The sequence below is a fragment of the Pipistrellus kuhlii genome, unplaced genomic scaffold, assembly GCF_014108245.1.
Source record: "Pipistrellus kuhlii isolate mPipKuh1 unplaced genomic scaffold, mPipKuh1.p scaffold_m20_p_16, whole genome shotgun sequence".
Lineage (NCBI taxonomy): Eukaryota > Metazoa > Chordata > Mammalia > Chiroptera > Vespertilionidae > Pipistrellus > Pipistrellus kuhlii.
The window spans coordinates 5,987,448-6,014,496 of NW_023425471.1; the positions used below are offsets into that span (position 1 = coordinate 5,987,448).

Consider the following 27,049-nt stretch of genomic DNA (forward strand, 5'->3'; position numbering starts at 1 on the left):
CAATGGGATTTCTATGCTCTAGAAATGGACTGTCCTCCCTTAGTCCCCAGCCTTCCCTGAGTTCAGACTCGACTCCCCTGACTCTCTTGCTGCCTCTTGGGAGGACGCTCAGGCTTCCACCCCCGAGAGGCCTCCTAATGTGCTTTTTGAGGGGGTCCATATTTCCTTACTCCCACAGAGCTACTGAGCATGACCTGCTAGTCACCATGTAGATACCCTCTCCCGCCAAAGCTACCCACTAAGTTGTCTCAGGGGAAGGGAAGAAACTTGTGTGTATTTGCTGAGTGTCTCTCAAATGCCAGGCAAGAACTAGGGGCCTCAGGTGTGGTGGCTTGTTTAAATATGCATACCTGGGCAAGGTAGGCCTCATTGTGCCATTTTGCAGAGGCAGAAACTGAGACCCAGGGAAGTGTGCACCTTGCTCAGAGTCACAGGGTAAGTAAGTAGTAGAGGGGTGGGCTTTTGATCCTAGTGTGCCTGGCTCCAAAGCAATGCATGAGCAGGAACCATGTCTGGCCTAGTTATCACAGTTAACTGTTACCTAGAAAAGGGCCTGGCCAAATGTAGGCACCTGATGACTATGCATATATTGTAGATGCTCAAGTGCACATACCATCCTCTCTCATCAGTGAATCCATACGTAAGCACCCATTTTCCATAACCAAGTTTCTCACAAGATAAGTCTATATATGCTTGATGCCCTATGCATTCTCTCTTCAACTCACCCCAAGTCTGTCTCCTGCCCTGAATGACTATACAGAAATGCCTCGATCACCAAGAGCCAACTAGTGACCAAAGCAATCGGGTATGTTTCGGTCTCCCTGGCGCTCACTATAGTGGTGGTTCTCACAGCTTGATCAGCCAACCAGTAGCATTAGCAACAATGGGAGCTCCCTAGAAATACCAACTCTCTGTCCTTAAACAAGCCCTACTGAATTACAAACTTGGGGGAGCTATGATCTGTTTTAACAAGCCCGAAGGTGATTACAGTGCACATTCAACTGTGAGACCCATGGATCAGTAGTTGCTCCACCTTCTCTTCTTCCAGCTTCCATGACATCACACTGCACCTACCCTTTTCTTTTTTTTTTTTCTTTTTTAAACTATATTTTATTGATTTTTTACAGAGAGAAAGGGAGAGGGATAGAGAGTTAGAAACATCGATGAGAGGGAAACATCCATCAGCTGCATCCTGCACACCTCCTACTGGGGATGTGCCCACAACCAATATACATGCCCTTGACCGGAATCGAACCTGGGACTCTTCAGTCCGCAGACTGATGCTCTATCCACTGAGCCAAACCGGTTTCGGCTGCACCTACCCTTTTCAATGGCTTCTAGTTCTTCCTCCACCCAATAAACAATCCCCCCCCCCACTGCTGTTTTTACTTCCTTCTTTTCTCCATAATCCACTGAGGTGATTATAGCCATTCCATGCTTGTAACTGCCATTTGTGAGCCAACAACACCCACCTCTATAAAGTTCTAGCCAAGATCTCTCTCTTGAATTCTTCAAAGGCATGTCTTGGTCCTGAATTATAGAAAAGCAAAGGGAGACAAACACCTCACAACTCATCACTAGGGCTCTTTGGAAAGACATTTGTAATACTTGAGTAATCTAAACTCACTCAAAATGATGGCCTAAGCACCCACATGCACATTTTACCCGACTTCTTAGGAAACAAGTGTATATCGTCTAAATATATTTCTCTTCCCCTTTGTTTATTAATTTATTGATTAGTTTATACCTAGTGAGAATAAAGAAATCTTTTTTAAATGCTTTATTTTGGTGGGCATGGGGACCAGACACCTCACAAAGCAATCAGGGCCTGGAAGGTTATTTTCTGCTAAATTGTAACCCCAGGGCTTTAGCAGTTCTGATGCCTGTGCAGATCTAAAGAAAAATTAATTTCCATGTGGGTAGGTTGGTCTCAAGAGAGATATCCACCCTTCCCTAAGCACTTAGTTGATGTTTGGCAGATAAATGTTTACTTAATCTTTGCCTCAAGCTGCTCAACTGTCATTTATCTCCTGGTGCCTCTCTGAAATCCAGGGCTGTATCTTCGTTATAAGTAAAAATGTTGCGACTGGCCCTCCCCACTGGATCCTGTGCTCCAGTTCTCCCAATTTAGCCCCCCCCCCCCCCCCCCCCGCCCTTCACAGGAAAGGTACCCGATGTGTGAAAAAACTGAAAGCAATAGGTCATGTCCAACCAGTACAGGTCTGGGAAGTCACTAGGCCTCCTGCCTACAGCTTGGCGTTCAAGACCCATCTGAGATTTCTCCTCCAACAGATGCTTCCACACCTACAGTCAGTGAACAGTGCCCTCTGGGATTCTTGAGCCATGGTAATCAACTCCCCATATCCAGAATGTCCTCACTGAATGGCCTGTTACCACCATGATTACTGAACCTTTCTTATCACTGAATGTGATCAACTCCCAATACACTGACATCCACTTGAGAGGACACTGGCTTCCAGAATATTAAACTGACCCCACTTCAGATCGTGCCATCTTCCTGAGCCTATGACAGTCATGTAGGTAATTCATTTCCAATGGCAAGCCGCTCTTTCAGACCTACTTCGCCTCTGAACTTGTGAGCACTAACTTCATCTTTCTGACACAGCATCTCTTGTACTTCTGACAACTGACTTTTCCCACTTCATCCTTATGTTTTTTTTAGCTTCCCTTCCATTCTAGATCCCTGTCTGTCACTCAAGGCCCCCAGACACCACCCGTCCCTCTCCCCTGCCCTGCTAGTCATTTGCCGGCTCTTGGAGAGCAAGGGCTAATCCCTGCTGTACCAACAATGGGCAAAGCTCATCCTCTCTGCTCCAGCTTCCCTGCTCTTTGGGAAGAAAAAGAAATATATTACAACGCGGGGTGTCTGTGTTTATGAGATTAACAAACCTGTTCTGGTCTAGCCAGCCTGCTTCTACCTCTTTCCTTATCAGGCTTATTTTCTTTTGAAGGCACACACCTGCTCTGCCCCTCAGGTTTCTGGCTTGCTGCCTTCCACTGCATACAATTACTAGAGCTCAGAGCAGCCCGCTTCCTTAGATTTTTTCCTTCCGAATTTCCTTAGATTTTTCTTTTTAAAATTTTGGACCCTTCTCCAAGGTTTTAGAACCTCTTTTCACAGAGGTTTCTGAACATATATTTGTTAAATTGATAATTCACATTATTATACATAGAACATTACATGTCTGTGTATGTGTATACATACATCTACAAAAGGTGTAGGCATATTGAAATAAATTTATGATCAAATATCAAAACAAGTGAGTAGGGGGCCATACTTTTGAGCCTGTATTTTCTCAAGTGTGAAAATAGGGTAGACAAAATGTGTTTTGAACCACAACCACCTTAGTTAGATGCTGAGCTCTATAAGACAAGCAGATGGTTTCTTTGCCTACTATGAAATAATAACCAAGGCATCCCCAAGGCATAGATTTTTAAACAAAAGAGGCACTTATGGGCTAAGGGAACCTCCTATTAGCATTCAATTTTTAAATCAACCCTGGTATTAAATATTTTTGAAAAAGTCTTTTTTTCCTGTTAAAATTCCATCTTGCCCTGGCAGGCATTTCTCAGTGGTTAGAGCATCAACCCGCACACTGAAAGGTCATGGGTTTGATTTCTGGTCAAGGTCATATACCTGGATTGTAAATTTGATCCTCAGCCCTGGTCAGGGCATGTGCAGGAGGCAACCAATTGATATGTCTCTCTCCTACTGATGTTTTTTTTCTCTCTCTCTCCTTTCCCCCCTCTTTTTCACTCTCTCTAAAAATCAATGGAAATAAATCCTTGGGTGAAAATTAACAATTGCAAAAAATTCCATCTTCACTCACTTTCTAGAAATTGGAAGAACATGCCTACCAGTGAATATGTTAATGGCATGCTTCCACTTGCTCAGAATGGACATACAAGTGTGCACCAGTGTCCTCTAGATTCCCTATACATGATCCATAAAAACTGAACTGCAATGCTTGAGCTCCACCATTACTAAGATCCAGAACAGTGCTTTGTACATAGTAATCCCACAATATAATTGTGTTAAGTGAACACATCTAGAAAAGATTCCACTCTTCCTAAATTCATGTAATTCATTTTTTTTCCCTAAAACATTCCAGTTCCTGTTTAAATGGAAATAAATCGATCTCTTCTAGAAGCCACATTTGGCAGTGAGCTTTCTGGTTGATGAGGAAGCTTCAGCCCAGACACTGCAGCTGGAGTGGTATGCCTGGATTCCAACAAGAATGGCAAACAATGACATATATACATGGGTTAAATCACCCATCCAACTATCCATCCAGTTAGGTAAATCCTGACGAAGACATGTGTTCACACAGCAGACAACATCCTTTCATTGGAGGACCACAGACACAAAACTTTTAGAATGACATTACCATTCCTACCTCAATTAATTTTGCATAACTAAACACGTATATAAACCACTATATGGGTTGGTTGTCCAATGTAACTGCCCAGCAAAAATATAAAGTGCATGAAGTACTGAGAAACAATAGCCTTTCTTTGATTTCCTTAAAAAAATTATGTTGAAATTCGGGTGCACTAGGTAACTTAGAACATAAAAGACACACATGCTACAGAGCTTTCTCAGAGGCATGGAAAGTTGACAGGCAAAGTGAATAAAATGTGAGCACTGGCACCTCCCCCCTTTTAGGAACCATGGCATTCAACAAGTGTGTTAAATAAGCCACTACCATATGTTCAACCCCATGAAGCATGTGAAAATTACAAAACACACTCTTGATCAGCTTGAAATCTCATAAAAGAGTCTGAGGGGTGTGAGCATCCCAAGAGACACAGCATGAGACCCTACCCTAGGCTAAACATGGATGTTGGTATCTAGCATTTGGGGGGAAGAGTGACCATGAGAGATAATGGAAGACTTCTAGAAGAGAGGCATACCAATTGGGGAGCATTAACAGATGCATGACAGACAGCCAGGGAAGGAGGGCAGCACTGTCAAGAACTTGGGGGACTCTAGATCAGGGGATCTGGCAGCGTGGACCCAGGCCAACAGCATGGGTACCACCTGGGAGTGTGTTAGAATGTAAATCCCTAGGCCCACCTCAGACCTACCAACTCAGCAACTGTGGGGGTGTGGCCCAGTGACCTGAACAAGTTCTTTGGGGGATTCTGATGTATGCCAAGTTTGAGAACCACCAAATTAGAGCAGGCACTGTCCTCCCTTCAACTGGCTACCCAGTACTGGCCTCGGCCTGCCACTTCCTAGGATTGTCAGGGAAGAAATCCAGGGCTTCCCCCCTCCCTTCTCCCCTTTCTGCAAGCCAGTACCCTGGGCACTGGGCAGCCAAGGGTGAGGGGACGTGGGAGGCCGGGGCTGCTCAGACGTCACACATATTGTGAAGAATAGTTACATTTCCCACTGGCATCTAGACAAACCCCTCTCATGCATCCTCCTTGGTGACTTGTACTTCTAATGGACAATCGGATATTGGGAGGGCTGGAAGCAGAGAAGAGCTAAGCAGAGGTAGGAGGTAGGGGGGGGAGAGGGAGGAGGAATGAGGCCTTTGTGAGCCCAGAAAGTTGGCAGTTATTACTCACTCCCTCTCCCCTTGTGTGCAGGTTTAATTGTTGGCGCAAAAAGCCTGAACCTATCCCTTAATGAGGCAGCTGAGAGCAACCTTCAAAGACAAAGAAGCCATCAGAATTGCACTTCCTTTCGGATCAGATCTTTGGAAAGCACAGCAGGGATATTTTGGAAATTGTTACTGACTTAATCAAAATGTCTGCAGTCCCTGGATGACTAACAGAACAAAAGCAGAGCGTGTTCTCCTTTCACCCACCACAAAAGGATGTGCCTCTTGGCTGCTCCATTCTCCCTGTTTGTGTAGTTCTTATTCTCTTCAGAAGTTCACAGGTGATATGACCCTTTTCATCTGAAGTGCTAGCTTCTGGGCTGACCATGCTACTGAAGTGGCCTTTGCTAAGATCATGGCAGTACTCAAGTGTTCCTGTTGTGGGCATGTTCAAATGGCCTTCTGCTGTCAGTCAGCAAAAGAGGGGGTAACACATCCAAATCTGACCAACTCAATAGCGTTCCTGGTCCCATTGGTTTCCCCAGGAATCAGACAAATGCTGTATGATTCCACTTACATGATGCATCTAGAGTGGTCATAGTCACAGAGACAGAAATAATGGCCAGGGGGTATAAGGAGGGGGGAGGGGACTTCTTATTGTTTAAGGCACTTGTGTCAAACACAAGGCCCGCGGGCCAAATCCGTCCCGCCAGGCCTTGCAATGTGGCCCGCACCGCACTGTCATCACTGCACTCCGCTGCGTTTCCATCACAATGATAGTTCATGACTGTTCAGTAAACCATTCGGCCCGCGATTTAGGCTGGATTTTAGATTTTGGCCCCTTCTCTGATTGAGTTCGACACCCCTAGTTTAAGGGATACAGAGCATAATTTTGCGAGATGAGAAGAGTTCTATGGATGGATGGTGGTGACGGTTGCATAATATGAATGTACTTAATGCCACTGACCCATACATTTAAAAATGCTTATGATGGCAAATTGGTTATGTATATTTTACCACCATTTAAAAATCCTTTTTAGAAAGTAAATGAGCTGTTTTGTCTTACTGCAATACATCCAGTTTGACATACAGTAATAAAAATGACAATGAAAGTAATGATTTGCAAGCATGGGGTTACATACTTGGGAATTATCCACTCCATCCTTTTAGGTGCATTCCATTATCATCTTCAATGCAAGAAAGTGAGAGAGCGGGGCAGTGACTTGCCAGGGCTCACACTCCTCCTATGAGGTAGGGTGAGACATGAGCCCTGAAGCCTGCCTGACTCTAACACCAGGGCGCTGAAGCCCCGTGAAACTTCCATCATGCAAACTTAGCTCAAAAAATCTGGTAGTGACTGTGTGTTCACAGGTATATGAAAAGCCCTCCATGCCACCAACTTATTCTGGTATATTACACCAACATGTATATTATACATGTATTGGTAGAAAGTTCTGGCAATGAACCTGTGGAGAGAACACAACACTTCCTTGTGGAGTGATGGGTATCTCAGGTCTGGAAAGCACAATGCCCAACTCCAATTCCACATTACTAATACATGAGTCCAGCCCACCAGTGAACGAACTGGTGTTTTACCAGACACATCTGGAAGGTGTGCCTGAACCAAATATGTTCCTTAACTTCAAAGGTCTCATAGTTAGAGACATGTACACTAATATAATCTTTGCCATGCTGGGACCCGGGTTCCACTATAGGGCTGTGCAGTCAAGGCAGAGGGAGCCTGGGGTTTGGAACAAGGCACCACAGAGCAGGGAGGGCATCAGGGGATGGACCTGCTAGTGAGACGTGTGCACCTCAGGCCAGCAGGACGGCCAGGGGAGAGGTGGGCCTGTCACCTGCATTTCTAGTCTGAAAGGCCACTGGTCTTGCTCTAATAAAGCACAGAGAAAATTCCTGCCTGTGAGCAGGACCTAGATGCCCTCCTGCTGCTCCCAGCCTCACACCCACTTTTGCTCAAACACCAGAGAAAGGACAGAAGTGGCAGAGTCCTCGGCAGCTTTGCTCATAGGGTGGAAGGGCTGCTTTACCTGCCCCCCCCCCCCCATCCCTCAGCCAGACACATTCAAGGCTCTCCTTCTGTAACCCTAGGCCACCTCTCACATACCCCTGTGCCCATCCCAGGGGTGAGAACAGAACAGTACCTGGTGTGGGTCAGGGGACCCACTGGTCGTTCGGGTCTCCTCGGAGGCAGTGCGCCTGGTCTGCTGAGAGAATTGGTCTTGGGCGGCCTTGGCTTTTTTGGTGGTATGGCAGGAACAGAAGGCTTCTGTAAATCCAGTTTTGGCTCTCTCTCTGGTCTTTCTTTAAGTCATTGTTTAAAATAAAAAAAAACATAAAGAAGATAGATCTAGTGTAAGTGCCAGTACTTAAGTGCTGATTGCTTATTTCATACTTTAAAAAAAAAAATCACTGATGCCATTTGTGCCTTTTGTGAAGGTGAAGTTGGACACTGAAAAGCATTTTTTATTTTTCTTTTAAATATATATATATATATATATATATATATATATATATATATATATATATATATTTTAATTTAAGAGAGGTAGGGAGAGGGAGAGAGAGATAGAAACATCAATGATGAGAGAGAATCATTTCTGCACAGCCCACATTGGGGATGGAGCCCACAACTTAGGCATGTGCCCTGACTGGGAATCAAACCGTGACCTCCTGGTTCATAGGTTGATGCCCAACCACGGAGCCACATTGGCCAGGCTAAAGAACATCTTTTAGTCTTTGTCAATTTAGGAAAAGCCCTAAAGAGCAAAACTTAATGTTTGCTTTTGCTCATGATGGTCCCTCTACCTAGAGGGCCCTTCCAGCCACAGACCACCCTTAGCAAATTTCTACTCATCATTAGGCCTACTTATAAGGCCTGGCTGAAACTTGAAACCACTATGTTCCCTTCTCAACAGCTGGGCCCACTGAGCTACAAAGGATATCCCTGCATCAAAAGGCTCCACTTAGATACTTGCTGGGTGTCTGCATGTTTGGCACAGCCTGGAGGCTGTCAGCCCCAAGGGCAGAGTCCACATCTAGTCATCTCTCTAGAATCCTGCAGGGAACTGGGCACAGAGCAGGTGCTCAGCAAGTGGTTGACATGCTTGGTAGATGATTTGCAGAATTTGCTGGATGTGGGGAGGAAAGAGGCCTGACACCTCTCAGGTCGGCCTGTGTAAAGGGCCATAAGCTTATAATGAGGAGACCGTTTCAGGGAACAAGGACTAGTTTGGGATTCTTTTTGTGCAGTTTGAACTTGGAAGGTAAATTGGGGCTTCACAGGTATTTTGTTCCCAAGGATTTTTGGAGTCAGAGCTATTAAAATGAAGTTAAAGCCAGGTCTGTTGGCCCAACTGAGCAGTGCTCAGTGACAGCTGCATTTTTTTCTGTCCCCAGTTAGCCTTTCCCTGTTCATGGCATAAAAAACTGGTATCTACATTCTCCTTTACAAAGACAGAACTTCAGAGAGTTGCCCACTGGAGGACAGGCGCGGTCCCCATGTTCACTTGTAGCTGGAACTCTGAACACGTTTTACTTGCAAACACAAACTCATATTGTTTGGGTGCCCAGGCCAATTGGCCAAACTTTTAAAAGCCCATCAGCATTTGAATAGCTATCACAGTGCTTATCCCTACCATAATTCAGTGGGGGAATATGCCCCATCAGGAATGCTAGGAGAAAGAACTCAACTTAAACACCAAGGAAGGAAAATTCCTCCTGCTGGAAGAAATGGAAGGCCAACTGTTAGGGTGGGGCTGGATCCCTTGTTGCTTTTGATCAGGGCTTCTGCCTTCTTGACCCATTGTGGCACAGAACAATGGTCCTAGGAAGGAAAGGAACCGGAAGTGTGTGGCCGCTTGGCCAGCCAAGTAGGGCAGTTACTAACATGTAAGCTGAGTCTTTTAGCATGGAACAGAGCAGGAAGCGTCCTTGTCAAGGAGCTTGACTATTAGTCAGAAACTAGAGGTATGTTCTCCATGAGGACAGGGGTGTTTAGTTATGTCAAAACACACATTTTTATCAAAGAGCTATTTATATGGCACATGGTCAATGGCTATTTTTTCATTGATCTGTGATATATACCTGGCCTTTATAATAAGGTTCCACAACTCAAGTTTTAACTCTTCACTATGAAAAAAAGAGGTGTAACTTCTTAAGAGCTCACAATGTCAGTAAAACTTTTGGCAAGCTGATATAAAATATTAAAATTTATAATAAAATTCCACGAGGCTACCCAGGAGCACCTCCAAATAATTGAATTCATTAATTCAGCATGACTTACAAATAACTGCTTTTTAAAATGGCATGTGCTCTGATTCCTGTTCATAATAACATAGGATTTTCTCCCATAAAATGTGTGATCAATCAAATCATAGACACCCAATAAAATGAGTCCTTCCACAGCATGTAGATTTCCTTGGGAGAGACTCAGAATGGTAGAACTGAAACATAATTGTAAAACTGACTGTGTGAGATGGGTTAAGTTCCTTCCCTGCTAATAACATTTCTAACCACCTTTAGGGTACTGTAGACACTGAGCTGTTTCTTTCAGTTTTCCCATGCTCCCCCTCTCTTAGCACTCTTGACCGAAGACATGTTTCTGTAGCCAGGGTCAAAGGCCCAGGAGCGATCAAAGATGAGAGTGCTGCTGGTGAGAGCAGGATGGTGATAGCAGGAAGATTGGGATGGAAGAGTTCCAGTGTGGTAAGTGACCAGCCTGTTTTTTCTTTTTTATTCGATGAGAAATTCTGCGCCCCCCCCCCCAAAAACCACACCATATAACCCCCTCTCCTATTTCCTTAGATATGAGATATTTAAAAAATCAGAATAATATTCCAAAGAAAGTAAATTCTGTAGATAATCTGGATTAGCCCTGTGACAGACAGCTTCGTCTCTTGCTGTCCTAGAAGTGCCAGTGAAGACTTGATTTCATACCTTTTTCTTCTGTTCTGTTTGGAAGTGTTTCTGGTCTTTCAGGAGGTATCTTTTTAATTTCATGTTTTCTCTCAGTGGTACCTAGGGGGAAAGGATAGCAGTGATCAGAAAATACTTTCTCTACTCATTTATTAGACACACCAGCGTTTTTAATATTTATTAGGAACAGCAAAGTTAATAGATTTTTTCCTACGCTGAGTGCTGCTGTTACTTGGCAAACACAAGTTGCTAAGAAACAGAGCAGAAGCCATTTCTGTCCTATGTGATTAAGTTTGCCTGCCTATACATCCTTAATTTATAAGAACACCACTAATATTTTATAATATTTAGGTCTGACTCCTCTAGGCATCAAATAGTGACAGGAAATTCTTGAGTGCAGGTGGGGAATGTGTATAAATATTAAGGAAGTCAATCTTCAAAATATGCAAATAAGGAGATATTGTGCTCTATACCTAAAAAGGAATTTCACAGGGACCTGGGTTCCACTTTGTAGTGGTTTTAAAATATGGCTTCAAAGTGTTCGCTACCCATCTCATTAAGGGGTAATGTTTATGTCCCCTGTTTGGAATATGGGTGAGCTTGTGACTGCTTCAACCAGTGGCCAATGCAATAACATATAATTTCCAAGGTCATGTCCTAAAAGGCCATGTAGCTTATGCGTTACTTGTTAGAATATTGAACCTCTAAGTAAGGATGAATTGTCCTGAGGCCATCATGCTGCAGAGGCCACGTGTAGGCCAGGTATACTCACTCTGGCCTACAGCCCTTGCTGAGCCCAGCCTTCCAGCTACCCGTGCCAAGGGGAGCCAGGCATGAGAATGAAGCAGTCATCTTCAAAGTGGATCAGCCAGCCTCAGCTAGTCCAGAATTCCCAGCTGATGTCCCAGACATCATGGAGAAGAGAGACAAGACACCCTGGCCATGCCCTGTTTAAATTCCTAACCCCCAAATTCGTGGGCATAAGAAGATTGTTGTTTTACGCTGCCAAATTTGGGGTGGTTTGCTATACAGCAGTAGTAACTAGAACATATTTTTAAGTGGAGAGATGTGCAGAGAAGATGTGATAGTTCTCCCAAAGTCCTTTCATTTTGTGTCTGAATCCCTCAAGTATTATTTTTTCCCAAATGCACCAATTAGCATTTCATCTCTTTTTAAATAAAAAGATTTACAGAGAGGAAGGGAGAGGGAGAGAGAGTTAGAAATATGGATGAGAGAGAAACATCAATCAGCTGCCTCCTGCACACCCCCTACTGGGGATGTGCCGGCAACCAAGGTACATGCCCTTGACCAGAATCAAACCTGGGATCCTTCAGTCCATAGGCTGCCACTCTATCCACTGAGCCAAACAGGTTAGGGCTAGCATTTCATCTTTACCCATGTTGACTGGCATTTTCATCAGTGTCAGTAACTTCAGGCACATAAGAATACTTGAAAAGTAGCTAACACATGAAACCAATCACTCACAAGCACTCCTCTGACTTATGGACTTGGTTGAGTGCTTGACAATTCCTTACATGACCAGCCTTATGGATGGGTGCTTGGTACTAAAATCTCAATTATATATAGCATGAGAAGCCAAAAGAATTTTTAAAAATTCACTGAACAAACATTTTACCTAAATCTCTTTAATGACTCTCTGTAAATTAAACATTGTATCTGATTTCCATCCATTCCATGTATGATTTTTTTGTGTTAAATAATCAAACACAAGAAAAGTTGAGGATGGGGAAAATATGAATATCTACCTCCCCCTTACAAAGTAGTTCCCAAGATCATTCAGTAAGATAAATGAGCAATAATAATCTAGGAAGATTAAATGTCATCTTGCTTTGCCCTCAGAGATCCAGCATAACCTTGGTAAAATTGTTTTAAAAGAATAAGAATTTGTCTATCATGCTACAATCTAGTCTCGTAATGCTAATGAAGAAGTCCGGCATCATTCCTAGAGACACAGGAGGAACTGACAATCCTACTACCATGAAGAATCCAATCCTAGTTACATTCTAGGCTACCTGAGCTACCACTCAACTCATCAACTTGACCTTTCATCTGTCACCAAGGCCTCTACAGAAAAGGGTCTTCAGAGACAAGAAAATCAATAACCTGCTTTAATTTCAGCACAATAAAATAGTTAACCAGCCAGAACCACTAGGTGGCAAAGCTAAACTGCTCAATGCAGAGGAGGATGGGGGCAGAGCAGAGATGTAATTAACATCCCATGTCAGGGCTTAATCTCTATAATGCTCAACTATGCTGAAGGGAATGAAAATGGAATTTGGGGTCAAGGTGATTTTTCTACTCAAGCTGGTGAGCAAAACAACTTAAAAACACACACACAAAAACCCTCCTAAAAAGTCCGTGAATAACCAATCTAGAAATTTATTCATATTTTAAATGCTACAGAAATACCATCATTATTGAGTGTGTAGAACTAAAAATACCCCTCTTCTTCTTCTGTTTTAGTTGCTAATTTTTAAAATGCCACTTATCTACTTATTCATGGAGGAATTTCTCTCCAGAATTAGTTTTTAACAATTATAAAGAGTTCTATTGGGAAATATGAATTATCATCTTTATATGTGATACTCCATCATGCAACAAGTTACCCAATGTCTGACATCAAGTCTTCACATATTATTCAACCTTAATATCTGAACTGCACAGAAAAAGTGAATGATTCTTCAAGATTAAAAAAGTCATGAAGAAAAATATTTATTGATAGGAAAATTTTTTTTGTTGGGGGTAAGTGAAGTAAGTGCAAATTTTGGTTAACTACATGGGACACTGAAAATTCAGTGCCACTATCATGTACATTGACACTGTGACCTGTGGAAAGCAATCCCCTCCAAGCTGATTCTTGATCTGGCAAGCATAGGTGAAGAAGGACAGTTCAGTTCTCCTTGCCTCAAAAGCCGTTATTAAACCAATAAAAACAAAACAGACAAAAACTGGTTTGTTCCAAAGCCAAGTCTTTCTGATCATTCACTTTAAGAGATTAGACTTTTTTTTCCTTCTTTTTTTGCTGTATCAGAAATACATTTTAATGATTATGTTTATTATTATTATTATTTTTTAGGAAAAACAGTAGTTATTTAAAACTTGCTTGTTGAGAGCAAATCATTACTTCCCAATTTGGCATCCTGTGGCATTTGAATATAAGACTCTGGAATTCTACCAAGGACACTGTAAATACACACAGAGAATGACGCACATGACATTGATGGAACAGAAAGGTACCTTACCTGCCCCTTGTTTGATGACAGGAGTGGATGGAGGAGGTGGCTTCTTGGGTCTCTGAAAAAGTAATCAAAATGATACCACATGAGATTGTTGACGAGGCTGGCCTCTCCCATAAGGACCATAGACAGTGTTTTCTAGATGTAGTGTGGACAATCTAGAGTTCTCAAAAAAAAAAAAAAAAAAAAAAAAAAAAAAAAAAAAAAAAAAAAAAAAAAAAAAAGAGCAACTCTCTCTAGGGATGTTAGCACCTTTAAATAAACACTAAAATATATTCAGTCTGCAAAACAAAACTGATGGACAAATGAAATACAATTTCCCCCTTTCTAAGTTTGTAACAACCTTCTGGAAAAGCTTGGCTCAGCAAAAAAATGGCCTGAAACCAGCAAGCACAATGGTTCTCCTACGCTGAAAACACATTTGCAATTAAGATTTAATCTGCTGGACTGCTTCTCTTCTGTCTTCATGGTTGGAGTAGTCCTGTCAATTCCTCTCTGTTGCCAGAATCCAGCGTAATGATTATTGCTTGTCTCATTTTTTATTCTTATAAGTATATTTCCAGTAGGACATGATCTCACTCATCTAGGGGAAATGGTGAACATCATAAACTGATGAACAAAAGCAGACCCAGAGAGAAGGAGCCATGGGTCAGACTGTTGGACCTCAAAGGGAGGGTAGGGATAAAAGGGAGAGATCAACCAAAGGACTTATGTGCACACATATGAGCCTAACCAGTGGTCAAGGACAATAGGGGGTGGAGGCATCAGTGGGGAGGGGTGGGGTATTGAAATGGGGAGTTGAGTACAAATATGTGATACCTTAATCAATAATAAAAAAAAGATTTAATCTGCTGAATAACCAAGAGATTCAAAAAGAGTCACTGAGGTGGCTTTAAATCAGATCTTCTCTGGATGTGAGACCTTCAACAAAATTCAGGCTCAGGGGCTGGTGCAACTGGGTGGGGTTCTAAGCCTGTTGCCCCTTTCCCTCCCAAGGCTGCCAGCAAGGATCTCCTCAGACCAGCTGTTCGCTGGAAACTAGAATGGAGTTTCTTTGCCTATCAGTCACTTGTTTTACTCTCAAATCTTGTCACTCTATAGGTGACAGAGGTAGCGATGCAATCAATAGCTTACATTCCTGAACTGGTTTTAGAGTCTCTCCCTGCTCACCAGGATTGACTGTAGGAGACAGATGGTCAGGTAGAGACCAGCAAATGAAACTGCCCATCCTCAGCTCTTTATTAGGTGGGTGATTTAGCCAAGTTACCCCTGAGTAATGGAGGGCAAGAGGTGGGGCTTCAGAATCTGTCATTAAAAATTAGGGATCTTTGCCCTGGCTAGGTTGCTCAGTGGTTAGAGAGTCAGCCCAAGGACTCAAGGGTCTCTGGTTCCATTCTCAGTCAAAGGCATGTACCTTGGTTGCAGGTTGAACTCCAGCCCCAGTCAGGGTGCCCAGGAGGCAACCAGCCAATGTGTTTCTCACATCGATGTTTCTCTTTCTCCCCCTCCTCCCTCCCTCTCACTCTCTGTAAAAAAATATCTTCAGGTGAGGATTAAAAATAAAAATCCTGGTTCTTTCAGTTAATGGACACTGGGCAAGTGACCTCACTTAGCTAACCCTTCTCATCTGTAAAATGGCAATGATATTACCTCCTTTTTATTTTTATTTATTTATTTATTTATGTATTTATTTATTTAGTTTTATTAAATTATTATCTGTGTACATATTTTAACATTGCCCACCCCCCTCCCATACATACCCTCCCTCCCCAGAGTTTTGTGTCCATTGGTTATACTTATATGCATGTATACAAGTCCTTTGGTTGATCTCTTATCTCCCTAGATCTTCCTACCCTACCTCCCTTTTAAATTTCAAAGCAGAGGGAGTCAGTAAGCACTGCCTTAATCCTCAGAAAAACTCCATAAGAAGTGATATTATTATGCCCATTTTACAGATGAAATAATTGAGGCTTAGAGAGATGAAGGCATTTCCCCAAGTCACCAGGCTATTAAATGGAGTAAGGAACTAGGTTAGCCTAGAACTGTCTGACCCACAGAATGCTCTTAATCACTATGAAGGGTCCTTCCTGCCAAAGAGCATACACAAGACAAACTATCATGTCTGTAAACCACACACAGTCTACAAAAGTACAAGGAGCTGTAGTTTGTTAAAGATGAAAAAAAAAAAAAAAAAAGCCACCCAACCAGAGCTGTAGTTTGTTAAGGATGAAAAAAAGAAGAAAAAAAGCTACACAACATCAAATTGCAGCTTCACTATGACCTTAACTAGGTTATAATACACACAGAAAAATAATGGAGAACAAGAAATTTATAGTAGTGATCTCTAGAATTACCAGTGCATACATGCATGTGTTTCCTTAATATTTTTTCTGTCTTGTCTACATGCATACAGATTTTATTATTTAAAAAAAAAGAAAGTTACTCAAAGGCCACCTCTTCTTGCACATAGGTTCCCCTCACGGATATTCCAGTTCACAGATCTTATACTACTTTCCCCCCCTTTGCCATCTCCTTCTGGATCTCTACCCCAACTCCTTCCCCTTTCTGTCTTTGTATAAATTAGACTGGGGACAGCTGTGTGTTAACCTAATCAAGTTAGCACTGAAGCTCTGCCAATTACCCTTCCTTTACCTCAAGATCTGAGTAATTTCTTATTCACAAAACTGCCAACACCCTGTGGCCTAATTCTTCCCAGCCAAGCCCCAACAAAGCCTACCCCGCAGAAGTCTTCCTCGCCTTCTGTTGGTTTAAAAAAAAAACAAAAACTTTTATAACCAACTTCACATAGCCTTGTCTTGCTGAGGCCATTCCCCCAGCAACCCTGCCTCAAACCACAGGGCCCCAAAATTTAAAAAAGACAACTGCAAGTCATTATATTTTCCCAAGATGACTTGCAAAGAACAAAAACCTTGAGTGTTGTGTCGCCTTTGGTATGTAGCAGACATGAAATGTGACAGGGCAGAGCAGAGGGGCACCAAGGGAATTGTTGGGCTAACAGACAGCGTGTGAAAAGTGTGCTCATGGCAAGTGCATGCTTGAATGTGGCAGAGGAAGGAGGCAGAGGTGTGAGGTTTTGTTTGAAGCCCTGGCAGCTGCGGAGGCAGGTGGGGCAGTTTCTGAAAGGAAGGAGCAGTTTGTGAGCTGTCTGTCTCGCACCCACTACACTTGATCAACGCTGGCCAGATGCCTGATTTGCTTATTAGCAGAGTAGGTTTACAGGTTGTCCTTTTTGCTTTCCTGGACTGACTTCATTCCAATTCCATCAAACTTAGCCTTCCTGCCTCCTTCAGTGAGAAATGATGACACATTTTCAAATAAGATGTCTTTCAAGGTCATTTTAAACAAAAATCAGGGTCAGGGTACCATATAGCTCTAGATCAACCCCCAAATAATTGATGAAGAATTGTACATGAGCCTACATTGATTTTTTTTATTCTTATAATGTAATGTAATGTAATGTAATGGGAAGATAGGGCAGTGATAACTGAAAGGCAGGCTGGGTAAATCTGTAGTCAAATGTGACAGAAATTCATCATAGGAGTTCACAATTCTCATATAAAAAGACATAAGCTTATCACTTAATTTTCCCCAAAATATCCAATTATGACTGGATAAAGAAGATGGGACTACAGGGCCCTCCAGGTTAAGCAGTAGATCAACATTTTCTCTGTGGGGTTTACCAGTGTTAACCTGTGTGCAGACAGAAACATCTTCAACTCAGGTGAGTATGTTAAGTCATGGATTGTTATTCTTATTCTCTTTATCCCCCCTCTCCCTATGGTGAAAGTAAACTCCAAACCCAGGTGGCTTCAGCCTGTTCAATTTTCAGGTACAATAGATGCTGAAAACAGGACCTTAGGGCTATGTTGAGGCCTAGAGGGACATATCAACAGCTAGGTGGTAGCCAAAGTGGGCCCAGAGCTCACTTCTCTCAATGTCCAGGCTAGCAATTCATTAAAAAAGAGCCAACATAAAAATGTTCAGAACAAAATCAATGAGCCAACATCTTCTGATTTAGGGGATGGTGTAATACCTCCTGAGGTCTTCACATAATACAGAGCACATAGGACTGTGTTTAGAGCTGTTGGCTTGGACAGAGAAACAACAAACAACGTTCTTCAGTACTGTATAATAACTAGATTCAATTTCTTACCATTATCACCAGGAAGGAAATAGATCTGAATGTTCTGGAGTGAAGATAGCAGGAAGGCAAGTTTTGCTTCCTGCCAAGGGATTTCAGAATTGACTCTGCCTCTTGTTTGGCAAGTCTGGCCAGTCTCAAATGAAAGAGCTCATCATCTGGCTCAACCATCCTCCCTGGCAGAAATTTTCATTCACCATTTGGCCTCTTGAGCCAGTCTGCCTTCAACAATCTGGCCCCACACATTTTGGGGGGGGGGGGGTTGTTAGAGGAATGTGGTAGGTTTCTGAAAGCAAAATTTAGCTTGATTTGGGGCCTTGGGAAGTCCGTCATTTGGCTAAGTTCTCTGGAGGTGTCTGTGTTTGAGGCTGGAGAGGGTGATACAAATAGATAGTTCCTGACCAGGGTTCCCCTCATGGAAGTTTCTCCTCTGCCCTTTTCTCCGCTCTTCCTGGTGGATTGACAATACAATTGAGGTGTGCAGCTGGGGCTATATTCGGGATTATAATGTCTATAACTGCCCCTCTGCACCCTACAGAGTCTCCTACACAAGAGATCCTGTGGAGCCACCACAGAACTTGCTCTTGGCGGGGTCTCTCTTGGGTTTCCTCTCCTTAGCCTCTGGTCTGGTGGTCTATATCCATTGTTGCCCCCTTAGCTGGGCCCTCCAGATTGCTGACCTACCTATTGAGTAGTCATCTAGACTCTGGTCTTCAGCTTCTCCCTAAGATACTCTCTTGGTTCAATCCTTGGCTCACTCCTTTGCTCCATCCACCTCACCCTGAAAATGATTCCTCAACTCCATGCCCAGACCTCAGGCCTGGATGGAAGGATCTGGACCCCCCTTTGTCTAGGAAGGTAAATCTGACAAAGATCTCGGCTTCCCACTTCCTCTTCTTTCTACTAGTATAGGAGAGAGTAGCAAGTAGTAGAAGAGAGACAAAGGAAGGAAAGGTACACCTTGTCACGAAATGACCAAAGGAAAAGGATTCCTGATTGCAACCATGTACCATGCATGCTGCAATGGACTGAATACTTGTCTACTGAATGAATCTAAAATTCATATGTTGAAACCTAATCCTCAATGTGCTCGTGTGTAGAGTAGTTCATTCAGGTGGAGACCTCATGAATGGGACTGGTGCCCTTATAAAAGAGACCCCAGCGAACTCCCTTAACTCTTCCTCCATGTAAGGATACAGTGAGATGATACCTGTCTATGAAGTGTTTCTTAAAACACTATCTTTCAGAAACATGATCTTTTAGCAAACCTCTTCTAATTCAATGACAGTGGGAAGTTGTTTCTGGTGTTCTTGAGAGCCCAAGGTCCCTGTTTTCCTTCAGTAATAATGACAGTGCACTGCTTCATTAGAGCTCTCAGAACATTGAATCTTTCCATTCTGATATTCAATTTTACTGTCAAGGCTCTAAATAAACAGACAGCCATTAAATTTAGGTTCTTTGGGAAATAGTCTACATAATCGCTCTAAAATATGCACCAACAGATCAGCGGCTGTGCCAACAGATCAGTGGATGCTCTCTGGGGATATCTTGAGGAAAAGTCCGTTGTGTCACTCTCTGAAAGACTGTCAAGAATTCCAAAAGGCCCTGTGGTAACCACTCCAGCAGAAAGTATACTAGCCTTGTGGGGATGCTTCAGTGATGCCTACTGCCTACAAGAGATCTGCTGTTGAATAAATGCTGTTTGCTGCTGTCTACCCTAATCACCACAGATCATCTTCTTTTCTGTGTGAATGACTACAACCCCAGCCACTGGCAAGACAAGATGACATCTGCTGAAACTAGTGGCAGAATAGTGTTTCAAACTCTGCCATGCACATAGTGCCTTTGTGTTAATGATGCTAATCATCTTTACATAGTTGACTCAGCAAACAACAGCCTCATCTCCGGTCACATCATCATCATGAACTCACCAATACTCTTTGTGCAGCAATGAAGGATGGTATAACAACCAATGCCAAGCTGGTTTGCTGGTTTTATAGGCCAGACAGGATGAAAAATGATGTAATACTTTGAATTTTCTAAAAGCGAAATGTCATATTATACAATCACTTCTCAGCTGTAGGTATTACTTTGTCTGACAGATATGGCTACTGTTTCTCTAAAATTGAGTGTTTTGCTTCTTAGGGACAAGATTAAAAGATATATCAAAGAGATTTTGGCTGCTTGTCTCAGGTTGGAGAGACGCCCATGGGGTCCCAAAAAGTATGGATGCCTCAACAAGCAAACCAAGATGAGTCTACTCACCCCTGACAACTTCACTCTTTCTGTGGAAATCTTCCATTAATGGAGCCTCTCTCACCTGAGTGAATTTATTGCTCCACTAAAATATAACTGGGAACTAGAAGACTGGGTGCCATCATGTGGGCAACCAGAGGCTTTCCCATTTCTTAAAAGGATGATCCAGACTTTATCTTAGCCTTCAAAATTATATTACCTCACTCAGTACCAAGAAGGTGGCAAATGCCTAATAGGACAGCATACTTGCTCATTCCTTAGCCAAAGAGATAAGAATCACCATGAAGGTCTTGGCATTTAAATGCTTCAGGGTGTGACCACCTTCTACCAGGCTTGCAAAGATCAGTTGCCCTAGCCAGTTTGGCTCAATGGATAGAGCATTGACCTGTAGATTGAAGGGTCATGGGTTTGATTCAGATCAAGGGCACGTACCTCAGTTGCAGGCTCAATCCCCAGTCCTGGGCATGTGGGGGAGGCAACCAATAAATGTGTATCTCTCACATTGATATTTCTCTCTCTCTCCGTGTCATTTCCCCCTCTCTTCCAAACTTTCTAAATACCAATGGAAAAATATCCTCGGAAAAAGATAGATGCTAAGGGTGAGACAGTGTACATGACCCTCTTGCCTCTACTTCCTAAAAGAGGTCCACCTCAGTGTCCTTTTAGAAAAACATGACAGGTTTCTAAAGCTCTGAATAGAAGACCTACTGATCAATTCTAAGTGCACAAGAGCATCAACCGTTTGTACTCTTTTCTTCCCATCAGCCAGCACAGAGGCCAGCCCAGAGAAGGAACCCAAAAAGTACAGTGAATAAATGAACATAAAACATAATTGTCATAAATCAGATCCTGAAAAAATGTAAGAAATAACATGAAGATTATGCCATTCAAGCTCACTTGTCTCTATAAATATATTTTATAAAGCACCGTATTTCTTTTTAAAGACTATAAAAGCTCTTAGATTCATTGGGATTCCCATGGAAATTCACTTAGATACCAACAATAATTCTGTGTTGACTTGACCAGCTGAAGTAAAAAGAACCAGAGTCAGATTTCTATCATTACTGCACAGTTTTAATTGAAGCTTTCCCACATTTGTAGTAATGATAATTGCAAAGACTTAGAATAATTCGCATGTATGGAACATTTACCAAGTATCAGGTGCTGTGCTAAGAAATTAATATGCATCATCTCAGATAATCTTCTCAAGAGTTCAACAGGGTAGGTACAAATTTTCTCAAAATTTTATAGATGATAATACTGAGGCTTAGAGATATTTAGTAAGTTGACCTTGAATTGAACAAGTAAGTGACAGAACCAGGATTCAAGCCCATGCCTATCAACTGCTACAGTCTGCACATGTGTCAAACACAAGGCCCGCAGGCCAAATCCGTCCCGCCAGGCCTTGCAATGTGGCCCGCACCGCGCTGTCATCACTGCACTCCGCTGCGTTTCCATCACAATGACAGTTTATGACCGTTCAGTAAACCATTCGGCCCACGATTTAGGCTGGATTTTAGATTTTGGCCCCTTCTCTGATTGAGTTCGACACCCCTAGTAGAGTCACAACCACTATACTCTATAAATGTTTGCCAGATTTCATTTCTGTGTCTTATTGTTTCAAAACATTTACTATCTAGTTGTGACTAAGTGTTAGCATCTGTTTTTGTCAGGGATGATTCTGTCAACTGATACTCACCACTGTGATCAACTGTCATCAGTAAAAAAGGCTCAAGTGAATTTGCTTGATGGAAAATTTCTTTACAGCATGGTGAGCTCTTCTCTGTTCTGTGAATTTATGCCCCTCCTAAAATATGGCTGGGAACTGGAAAGTGGTGCTGTTATCACTTAAACAGATACCTGCTCCTATACCAGCACATCCAACACTAATTTGCAAATAGATGACCTGAAGATCTTGTTAAAATGCAGGTGTACCAGGTCTAGGGTGTGGTCCGAGTATTTCTAAAAAGCTACTAGTAATGCTGATTAACTGTAGTCCATGAACCAGCAATAAGTATCAAGGATCTAGAAAACACTAGAAAGCAGAATCTAGATTCTCTGGATCCCAAACTTAATTCCAAGAGAGAATAATAGGTGTGGAACAGAACATACTTCAGCTAAACAATAAAAGAAAGTAAGCTAGAAAAAGCCTCAAGGGCATGACCCTAGGCTTCAAACAAATCTAACAATCTAATCTGCAGGGCATAATCTTGGTGGGCATTGACACCATCTAGCTTCTTGAACAATTACATCCATTCATATAAGCAGCAGCACCTACACCATCAATGTTGTTTAGTATCCTTGGTAACCAATCCTCCAGCATTGTAGCTATCCTTTCCAAACCTCAGCTCCATGGGAATGGTGATGGGTCAAGTTCATGGTCCAGTAACAAAGCCCTCAGGGGCATGAAGAGGGGCCTCAGTAAAGAAGAAGTCATGTGAAAGCCCCAGCAAAGAGCCCTGAGGTACAGAACAAGATGAGTAAGACCAAATCGCTGACCCCTTATAATGTAGAGTGCTTCTAACTTTTTAATATTTCTTGTTATATGATCAGCAGAGAAACAATACACTTGAAGTGAGGCAAGCAAAGATGGACTGGCTCGTTTAAACAAGAGCATCATATAACAGGACTCCATAAAGAAAGAGAAACCACAGATCAGAGGTATGTATGTATGTATGTATGTATGTATGTATGTATGTGTGTGTGTGTGTATACACACACACATATATATATATAGATGTGTATGTATACATGTCCATATATGTGCATATACATATACAGAGTAAAAGATTAGCAGGACTCACTCTGCAGCCTTAGCTTCACAATGTGTTTTTCAGCCACTTCCACAATATTAGCCATTTCACCACCCCCAAGGACCTGCTACCTGAATACTGGCAGTCCACGGACCCCCCCAAGGGTTCTTGCCATTTATTTGGGTGCTTAAATGTGCAGGTATTATACCCAGTGCTTTACATACATTATCTTGTTTATTCATGAAACAAACCTATAATAGGGATCACTGTTTCCAGCCAACAGATGAGGAAACTGAGATCAAAGCCACAAAGACTTACATTCCCCTCCTTTTCAAAGTCAGGTGGCAGCAACTTCACGAAGTTATCAGGGAACACTCCTCGTCTGCCGTTGAGCTCTCCTTCCCACCAGCCTATATCGATGCAATCCTAGGAAACAGGAGAACAGAGAGTGAGAAATAGGGCAAGCATGCTCCAGACAGGTCTGACATCCCTTTTAGAGAGATTGGAGACCCTTTCCTTGAGGCCACTATCCATGCAACAATGGGTACTAAGACAAAGTCAGCACAAACCCCAAAGTCAGATGGGAGAACAAAAGTTTAAGTGTACTAGAGCTTTTGGCTGGGACTCAAAACCCACTGCTGCTTTTAGATGCCCTGAATCAAAAATATCTTTTTCCCCCTTTAAATATTTTGGAATATATGTGGTGTTTTTTTTTCCTCGTTTTCATTCTACGGAAATAAAAATATTTCATTAACTGCAAACATGCTTTAGAAAACATCACATGCACAAATGCCCTCTTTGATTAGCTGGTCGCAAAGTGTCTAAATTCAAGAGGGCTTTCTGACAGGTAGCCAAGCATAAGAAAACTTATACTTTCCATAAGCTCATTAATGCACCGCTGCTGCTGTCCTTCACCTTCTCCTTTCTATGTTGATGAGACACAGTTGTCAACATGAAAAGCCTTTCCCCCACCTTACAGAATTCATTGTTTGCTTACTAAATTAATGAGTAAATCTATTTTATCTTCCAGATCAAACCTGCTTCCCCTTGAGTAATCCCTGTTCTGTTCATGCACTGGTCAAACATTTACTGAGTGCCTACTCTGTGCCAGGTGCGAGGGAGAGAACAAGAGGCAGCCTTTGGCAAACTTTCATCCTGAGCCTAATGGCCTCATGGCTCTCCTTATGCCACAGAATCACTTCTATTTTCCTCCATATCCAATTGGTTGGAAATCTGATTTGTTCTAGTTTATAACCTATCTTACATTTTTCTTCTGGGTCCAATTCCACTTCTACGACTTCAATCCAAGGCTCTCCTGGCCTGCTGTAAATGTCCTCACTTGGGCATTTCTTTATGCCCAGTGTATATAAGATACACACACCACTGTCAAGTGTGCATCCTTCAGTAAAACTCTGATCCTCAGACTTATCAACTTCCAGCTAAAGTCCAAAATGAATGAAGGCTTTAAAAAAATACTAGGAACACAGAGGACTTTTAAAGTTACATCTGAAGCAGGAAATGCTCAAGAAAGTGAGGAGATCATGCTTAGAGCTCATGAAGAGACCTCCTCATAGTCCTCCACAATACCAGGGCCAGGAGGGCTCAAACAGCAGATGTGCAGCTGGCTTTGGACTTGGCTGTTGGGCCCTGGAGGTCCATGACTTATGTAACTCACTTGTGCCTTGCTAGATTATACATTCCAGCAAAGTGAGGAACACATGTCACTTTTCACCATTATACCTCCAGTCCATTGCACAAAGCCAGAAATAATAAATATTTGTGGAATCAATGAAGACTCTTGCTAATCCTGAGTTCTGTGATCTCCTGCTATTTAATACTTGGACTGCTGCAGGACAAGATAGCCTCCATATACCTTAACTCACGATGATTCTACGCAAGTTAACATAAGGCCCATCTCAGGTGAGAAGTGTTCACCAGCATCCCTTCCCCCAATGGTTTCTGTTACAAGGATAAACTGAACTTTCAGAAGGGAATATGGGTTTTAGAAATGGGCCCTTAATCACAGACCAAATACCAGTCCCAACCAACACTGCAAAAGAGACACTTGAAGCAATCAAGTTCATATTTACCCAGAACAATACAAGATTTAAAAGACTTCCAACATGAGAGCATGCTTATCTTCCTTGGAAAATGACAATGAGAAGTGCAGGTATGTATTCTGGTCCTGACCTCATCACATCCCCTAAACCTGTGGTTGGCAAACTGCAGCTTGTGAGCCACATGTGGCTCTTTGGCTCCTTGATGTGGCTCTCCCACAAAATACCATGGCCTTGGCGAGTCTATTTTCAAAAAGTGGCATTAGAAGAAGTTTAAGTTTTAAAAATTTGGCTCTAAAAAGAAATTTCAATCATTGTACTGTTGATATTTGGCTCTGTTGACTGAGTTTGCCAAACACTATCCTAAATGATCTAGCATCAGTCCCCAAAAAAGGGATTCATGAACAGGGATGGTGGTGGTAGGTTGTGATGATGGCTTCTGAGGCTCTTCTAACCCTGAGATGTTATGTCATGAACAATACCAGAAAAGTTTATGGGGCTGGAATTTGTTTAATACTAATTGTTAGAAATTGTTTTAGCTATGAGGATCTGCTTCTGAGGAAATGCCTGGCACATTTTTTCCTCCTCTTTTTCTGGACAAGTCCTTCTCATCTTCAAAACCCACTTGAAACTGACCTTTAAGAAGGTGACTATGATGAATGAGTTATCTTTTCTCTAACATTCTATGTTAATTTGCACTTCATGATATTCAATTCAACAGATAGCTATTAAGTGCAAAATATTCTAAGGTTGCTCTGTAGGCACTGAACATTAAACATGCAGAGAACATGATCCTTAAACCCAGAGAGTTTAGAGATTTATATGAAAGACAGACACACAATATTATACAAGGTCCTTTTTGGTAAACCCATATTAACAAGAGATCTGGTACCAAAGAGTAGAGAATCATTAATAGCTTTTCAAAAAATCTTAAATCTTTTCATGTGTGAAGGGTTTGCTTATGTGAGGACTGGACTTGCCTTCACAATTATTTCTGATCACTTAATAGAGAATTATGCCCACAAAAGTCACTCAAATACTGTATAGTACTACATTTCTTCATATATATATATATATATATATATATATATATATTGGCCCTGTGCACAAAATTCTTGCATGGGGGGCGGTGTCCCTCAGCCAGGCCTGCACCCTCTCCAATCAGGGACCCCTCAGGGGATGTCCAACTGCTGGTTAGGACAGATCCCACAGGGACATCCCTCTCGCAATCCAGGACCACTGGCTCCTAACCATTCACCTGCCTGCCTGCCTGCCTAATGCCCCCAACTGCCCTCTCCTGCCAGCCTGGTCACTCCCAATTGCCCACCCCTGCAGGCATGGTCACCCCCACCTGCCCTCCCCTGCCAGTTTGCACCCAACTGTCCTCCCCTACTGGCCTGGTCACTTCCAACTGCCCTTTCCTGGTGACCTGATCTCGTCCCCAACTGCCCTCCCATTCCAGCCTAGTCTCCCCTAACTGTCCTTCCCTACTAGCCTGATTGCCCTCAATTGTCCCCCTGTCAGCCTGGTCACCCCAACTGCCCTCTCCTGCTGGCCTTATTGCCTCTAACCCCCTGCCAGCCTTATCTCACCCCTAACTGCTCTCCTCTGCGGTCTGATCACCCCTAACTACCTCTGCCTCAGCCCCCACCACCATGGCTTTGTCCAGAAAGAAGTCAGACATCTAGAAGACGGCCAGTCAACCCATTCTAATTAGCATATTACCCTTTTATTAGTATAGATTATATAGGATAGGATTGCTTAAATGGCGGGGGGGGGAGCTTTTTTCATCAGGAGAAGATGCTCTTGGCAGACAAAAATACATAACCCCTCTATCTGGACTGATATCCAGCCATATGCACTATACTGCCAAAGGGTCATTAAAAAATTGAACTGCTTTCTTACACCTTACACCCACCAAACAGCAATTGCACTTAAACCCCCTCCTCAGCCCCTACCTTAGGTTCTGCCATCACAGTTCACCCAGATTTGGTTCTGATTGGTCAGTTTCTATGCCAGTCAGTGTCAAAGCTCTGCCTCCTAGGCAGTCATTGGCTCC

At 42.6% G+C, this 27,049-nt stretch overlaps 1 protein-coding gene across 13 annotated transcripts in view; it reads right to left on the minus strand.

Annotated features, from left to right (window-relative positions):
- SH3KBP1 (SH3 domain containing kinase binding protein 1) overlaps positions 1 to 27,049 on the minus strand; it is a 342,524-nt gene that overhangs the window by 46,762 nt on the left and 268,713 nt on the right. For all 13 annotated transcript variants that reach the window (XM_045582309.1, XM_045582310.1, XM_036439673.2 and 10 more), the window contains 4 exons: positions 23,252 to 23,359; positions 13,769 to 13,820; positions 10,527 to 10,607; positions 7,733 to 7,892 (listed from right to left, as the gene is read on the minus strand). In XM_045582309.1, coding sequence (XP_045438265.1) covers positions 7,733 to 7,892; positions 10,527 to 10,607; positions 13,769 to 13,820; positions 23,252 to 23,359 — 401 coding nt within the window. The remainder of the gene's footprint in view (positions 1 to 7,732; positions 7,893 to 10,526; positions 10,608 to 13,768; positions 13,821 to 23,251; positions 23,360 to 27,049) is intronic.